This window comes from Sesamum indicum, linkage group LG4 (genome assembly GCF_000512975.1).
Source record: "Sesamum indicum cultivar Zhongzhi No. 13 linkage group LG4, S_indicum_v1.0, whole genome shotgun sequence".
In the NCBI taxonomy this organism is placed as follows: domain Eukaryota; kingdom Viridiplantae; phylum Streptophyta; class Magnoliopsida; order Lamiales; family Pedaliaceae; genus Sesamum; species Sesamum indicum.
The window spans coordinates 3,980,732-3,987,219 of NC_026148.1; the positions used below are offsets into that span (position 1 = coordinate 3,980,732).

At 32.4% G+C, this 6,488-nt stretch overlaps 2 protein-coding genes across 2 annotated transcripts; one reads left to right on the forward strand and one right to left on the reverse strand.

Moving 5' to 3' along the window:
* On the forward strand, positions 10–342 carry LOC105160072 (probable calcium-binding protein CML45). Its single transcript, XM_011077335.1, has one exon. It carries the CDS (start codon positions 10–12, stop codon positions 340–342), a length of 333 nt encoding a protein of 110 aa, XP_011075637.1.
* On the reverse strand, positions 3,148–5,134 carry LOC105160073 (myb-like protein Q). Its single transcript, XM_011077336.2, has 3 exons — positions 4,427–5,134; positions 3,851–4,306; positions 3,148–3,400 (listed from the first exon to the last, which is right to left on the reverse strand). Exons 1-3 carry the CDS (start codon positions 4,839–4,841, stop codon positions 3,180–3,182), a joined length of 1,092 nt encoding a protein of 363 aa, XP_011075638.1. The 5' UTR covers positions 4,842–5,134; the 3' UTR covers positions 3,148–3,179.

Consider the following 6,488-nt stretch of genomic DNA (forward strand, 5'->3'; position numbering starts at 1 on the left):
GATGAGGAAATGGAGGCGATGATGGACAGAGTGGGAATAGTTTGTGGTTTGGAGGGTATTAGTGGAAAGACAATTAGTTTGAGTGGACAAGAGTTGCTGTCATTGTTTGAGGAGGAAGAGCCTAGTTTGGAGGAAATAAGGGAAAGTTTTGGGGTGTTTGATGCAAATAATGATGGGTTTATAGACTGTAGTGAGCTGCAAAGGGTTGTGTGCAACTTAGGGTTGAAGGAAGGGTGTGAGTTGGAGGATTGCAAGAAGATGATCAAAGCTTTTGATGGTAATGGAGATGGGCTCATTGATTTTCAAGATTTCATCAAATTGATGGAAAGTTGTCTTTGTTGATATGAACTCAGACATGTCGTAAGTATATCGGCAACGACGAATTCTAATCCAGACCGTTTAATAAATATATATTTTGAACGAAATATTTAAGTCGTTCATTTCACTTCTCTATTTTTTTTTTTTTGGGACTTGTATTTTAATTTTAAATTAATTTATGAGAAAATCATCACAAATTTGTATGTTTGTAATGGCATGAGCCCTTCTCGTTATTTTATTTACTAAACTTAATAATGTAATTGGATCAAAATTGCATGTGGAGCTGACACTTGTTAAGACACACAGTGGCCCAGTATTCTATTGGTCAGTACAGGCTCAATTGTCCCCAAATGGACAGCCCAATCTTCTGTTGAATTTGTTGTTTCTTCCCATTGGGACAAATGTACAAGGAAAAACAGGCTTACTAGGCACCTGTTCAATTGATTAAGTCCATTCAACCCAATGAAAATAGTTCTTACAAGGTCTCAAAATTTTTTATATCAGATAATCACAATCAACTATGTATAAAAAAAACTCTGCATAATACGAATAATCATGAGGCTTCAAACTGTCCAAATCAGGCTCTTAGAAATCGATCCGACCAACACTTAATTCAACGAATTTAACGCAGTGATGATCCAAAAATCGTATTTTTTGAAAACTATATATTATTTCAAGTAATGACTAGGAATAATTCGGAAACAGCAACAAACACAGAGACAAAATTAACCTGGTACGTATCTAAATCATAAAAGCAAATCCTGTTAAAACCTGTTTAGCATGAAACAAGAATGAAGGGAAGGAGTAGTATTGATTCATCCACACGTGCATAGAAGTGGGGTTGCAGTTCATATGTATTGGACTAAGGAGTTCGACAGTTCCCATGTGGGTGGCATCAAGATTCTGCTGATCAGCCAAAAGATTGTTAAACAGTTACCCTTATTGAATGCAATGGAAAGGAGGGTTTTTTCATGTGTTCAGGACCAGAATTTATGCCTGATTCTTGCAGCTGCAGGCCCATGAGTAGAGGATGTCTTCCATTTCCACCCCCACTCTCTCTATTCTTTGTCTTTTCCCTTCTTCGTCATCTTTTTGCTCCCACAAAGTCATACACTTTCTATCACTTTCCTTTTTTAGTCACAAACACAACGTTTTTATATATCACATTCGCAGGGAATATGAGAAAAAATAAGCCACTTAATTAGCACTTTTCCATTTCAATTGACATACACAAAATGTACAATCACACACACAAATAGCAGTCTAGAGCTTTTATTACAAACTTATATTCTGTTTTGTGTTGCACTTTGAACATACACTATTTGTGTATAAAATTTAGATTGTCTGTATTTTCTTGAAACAAATATGCGCTATCACATTATGTATGGTATATATATGTATAAACTAAATGGAATACAAAATATAATAGGAATTTGGGGAAGACTCTAGGGGTAAACGAGTCGAGCTTGAACCGAACTCGATTATTTTTTTATGAGCTCGAGCTAATTTTGTTTTTAGGAGCTCAAGCTCGACAAGCTCTTATGGTTCGAGCTCAAATAATGAGCTCTGGTGCGAGCTCGAGCTCAAGCTCATCAGCTCGATTTCCATTGAGCTCGAGCCAAAGTTCAAGTTCTCTATAAATTTAATAAAATTTTATTATAATAAATAATAATATTAAACTTTTTATATAGTTATAGAAAATATTAAATATAGGGTACAATATTTTAATTTATTGTTATAAATATAAGCTACTAATTAGTTTAGTAGTAATATAAATAATAAAAATATAAGAAATATATATACACCAAATTGTTAAAATACTTGCACATAATTTTGTATAGTTATTAATATTAATAAAAGAAATAAACATAAGTTATTCTTAAAAGAGGTTGATCTCATTATATATAAAAAAAATTAAAAGACGAAATTTCTTAAACCAAAGTACAAAAGTGGTGATTGAACTCATTATATATATAAAAAATAAAATAAAAATAATTAACATTATTCAATCATCATCATCATTATTATTATTAGCTCTAGATTTATAAATTCATGAGAATACCAAATTTTGACATAAGTTTTAAGTAATAAAATAAATTGTATATTATGTATCTTGGTATAAAAATATATACTCGCAATAGATATAAAAAAATATAATTTAATTGTTGGGGCTTGTTAATTTAAAAAAGTATAAGAGATTACAAATGCATATTGAATCTAACATAAAATTTATATGAGTCATATTAAATAATTATTTATAAAAAAATATTAAAACTAATTACTAACTTGTTGATTAAACTTGTTTTTATTTAGAGATTAAATATATAAATAAAAGTACTATAATTTATTATTATCTAAATTTAAATATATGATATCAATTAATAATTTTAATACATAATTTAATTTTGCATATAAAGTTGTTATAGTATTAAATATGGAGTTAAAAATATAAATAATTTAAAAATAAAATAAATAAAAAAAGCTCACGAACCGAATCACATACTTATGAACACAATAGTTTGAAATCGATTTGGTTTGACCCAAGCTTCAAATCATGAGTACTTGACATCCCTAAACAAATCAATATAAATTGCACAAATAGAGTGTATATATATATATATATATATATAGAGAGAGAGAGAGAGAGAGAGAGAGAGAAGAGACAAGACCTTATTAACATTGCTACACATTTTGAAACAGTGCCATCTGAGGATTGTGAAGTTACAAGGAAAAAGAAAGTTGATATTATAGCCCAAATAGAAAGAATTCATACTGATTTAAGCTCAAGAAAATAATGAGAGCTATTCCCTTTCAGAACACTTTGAGCTACTTAGTAATAATGATGGGCTCCCATTTAAACTTCAACTTTTTGACAAGGCTCCAACTCCAAGAAAGTCTATAAATTGAGGTGCAGTTCTTTCCTCTGATGAAGTTGGATATTCATCAATGGCTGAAACTTCTTGGGGTGAAGCAAAGTTGGATTGTAGTGACTGTTGGATTGGGTTTATGAGGGGGTAGGAATTGGTTTCATCCCAAGATTTGTTGTGGTTGAAAATGCTCATCATCTCACTGCTACTGGGGCCTGTGTGTAAAAACAAGCAACAAACAACCAAAAATGGTGAGCTGAAACAGATGCTCCTCTTGATACTTCAACTGCACAGCAAAGATTTTTGTCAAGTGTGTGTGTGTCTTTTGAGAAAATAATGATAGTACCAAAGAAATAGACAGTTGAGGAAACCTCTCTCTCTCTCTCTCTCTCTGTACGATAATGTTTCTTGGCTGAGCTGCTAATTCTTGTTATTGCTAAAAATTGAAGCTTGATCATGTTTATAACTAACAAACTTTACATTTTAGAATCCCAATAAAATTTGATGGAGAAGTGTGACATTGCAATGGAAATTAAAATGAGGGAGGGTGGGGGGCAAGAAAGTGAAATACAGGCACAGAATTTCATATGCAGAAAACTGCATGTAACTAAAAAACACCCACAACGTCAATACAACGAAAGCAAAACATTATCAGAAATCATTACCTGGAAAGAAACCAAGAGGTGTTTGTGGTGTCCAAAATCCCTTCTTGTTTGGGGTTGCCTCTCGGCCGCCTCCGCCATCCATCTTGACTGAACAACTCAGGCCACCACCGCCGGCGGAATTATACATCAGACCACCACCAAAGTTGGGCAATAATGCATTTCCATTAACAGGGAGGAAATCATGATGATCATCTTCCTTCCTCTTGAAAACAAATTGACCCATCTTTCTCCTCCTATAAGCACTGGATTGCTCTCTATACTTTCTTGCCATTATAACATGCCAATGGTTCTTCACAGCATTATCTGTTCTTCCCGGGAACAGCCTCGCTATCATTGCCCACTTGTTACCATACAGTCTGTGAGCAGCCATAAGCCTCTCTTCTTCTTCCTCAGTAAAAGCCCTTCTGTTGATTCTTGGATCCAGCTGATTAAACCATCTTAACCTACAACTCTTACCTTCCCACCATCAAAAAAGCAAAAACAAAAAAAGATTAATAAAAGAAAAAAAACCATTCTTGCACAGAAGAAAACAGTAGAAAACTACAGTTCTTTTCCTCATATTTCATTCACTCTTACCTGATCTTCCTTCCAGCTTTTCTGCAATTAGGTTCCAGTTCTGAGGGCCATAAAGGGCTACAAGTTCCTTGAGCTTTGTGTCCTCTGCGGGCCTCCAGTGACCTCTGGCGCAAAGCTTTGATTGCCCACTCGCACTGTTGGAGTCCTTATGCATGTTACAGTTGTCTTGATCTTCTTCATTCAAGCTTGCATTAAGATCAATAATCTCATTGTCATCACTGGAATCAGACCCTTTATAATTATTACCCTGACGATGATCACTATTATGTGTTTCCTCCAAGAAAGGAAAACCCCAGTTGTCTTTGCTCAGCTTGCACCAAGAATTAGAGTTCTTGGTTTCAAAATTGGGGTTTATGGAGAGAAAGCCTAAATCTGGTGGATATATACTACTAACACAGTACTTGTTGCTGCCCATGCTAAGTTCTTCCCCAATCAGCACTTGTTAACTTCTGCTAGCTTTAAATGCTGCTGGTGTAATACTGTTGCAGGGTCAATTTGATGATCAGATGAACAAGGAAAGTAGAAGATTGTGGGAAGTAGGGAGGAAAAAGTGTGGCAGAAGTTGATGAAAGGAACAATGAGTTTCCGTTGTGGGATTGTGTGATGTTTGGAGCAGAAGAAAGTGTTGTTAACAGAGAGCTGTACATGGATAGGGTGATGTAGTGCTGCTGCTCCTCATCTTCTTACTTCTCTTTCGCCATTGGCGAGGCAGTGTGTTCCAGTGGAGAAATATTTAATTAACCCCCCGGGGTCCGGACTAAAGGCTTATGCTGACCTCAAATTTACCCCATGCCCTCCAAATTTTCTCTCTCTCCATGCATAATTTTCAAAGAAATAATTTCACTTTCCTCCGTCAGATTTTGTATAATTATTCATAGACAAAATTATAATTTTGATCACACTCGATAGGATCATTATCACTTTTATTCTTTCATTTGATGAGGTCGACACTTTTAATCTTAAAATTTTAAAATACTTCACCCGTTAAATTTAATGACAAAGAGTCATGTGACGTTAGTCAACAACTGTTGACTTAACAAATAAAATCCTGCACGTATTTTAAAATTATACTAAAAGCCTCGTGAGTTTTGCAAAAACTCATTTTGAACTTAATTTGACTAAGAAACCTTTTTGATTATATGATATTATTTTTTATTTTTCTCCGCCTAAAAAATAAATAATTATTTTCTTAAATATAGTTATTTGAATATCAAAATACTAGAAAAATATATTAAATTTTTAAAAATAAAATTAACAACATATAAAAGATTAATATACTAGAGTCCATCTATATGAATATAAATATTAATCAACTATAACGATTATATATTATTATTTTATTTAGATATATTTAAATAAATTCTATATTTTAAAAACTTCAAATTTATAAATTAAAAAAATTAAAAGTATTGTTAAAAAATAAATTTACTAAAATTAACCCCCACCCTCCATCCCTACAACTAGACCCTTCCTCGCCGCACAACGCCTAAGTCTGGGCAATCACGGCAGAGGGAGGTTGGATTGGGGAGGAAGCCTAGTGGTGGGGTGGGTCAGTTTTTTTCAATTTTAGTATCAAAATAAATTAATAATAATTTTATTTTTTATAATGTATAATTTTGTAAGTTCATAAAAAAATAAGAAATTAACTTAAAATCTCAAAACTTAAAAATAATTAAAAGAAACTATTAATTTTTTATTTTAAATAATGATAATTTAGTTTTAAATATTAATTGTAATAGATAATATAATTTATTAAAGTACATATGTTCTTATTTTTAATTTTTAGGAGAGAGAAAAATATATAAAATATCAAAAAATAAAAGAAATATAAAGGAGGGTGATTTTTATAAAATAAAAAAAAAGTATTGTAGTCAGATTGAGTTCAAAAATGAGTTTTTTAAAATAAGAGAGGTTTCTAGCCTATTTTTAAGATATAGGAGGGTTTTTAACCTTTTTTGAAAAATATAGGGGGTAAAATAAAATTTGGGCATTTATTTGTCAAGTCAACAGCTGTTGACTAACGACACATAACCTTTTATTGTTATATTTAACAGCGCGAGAC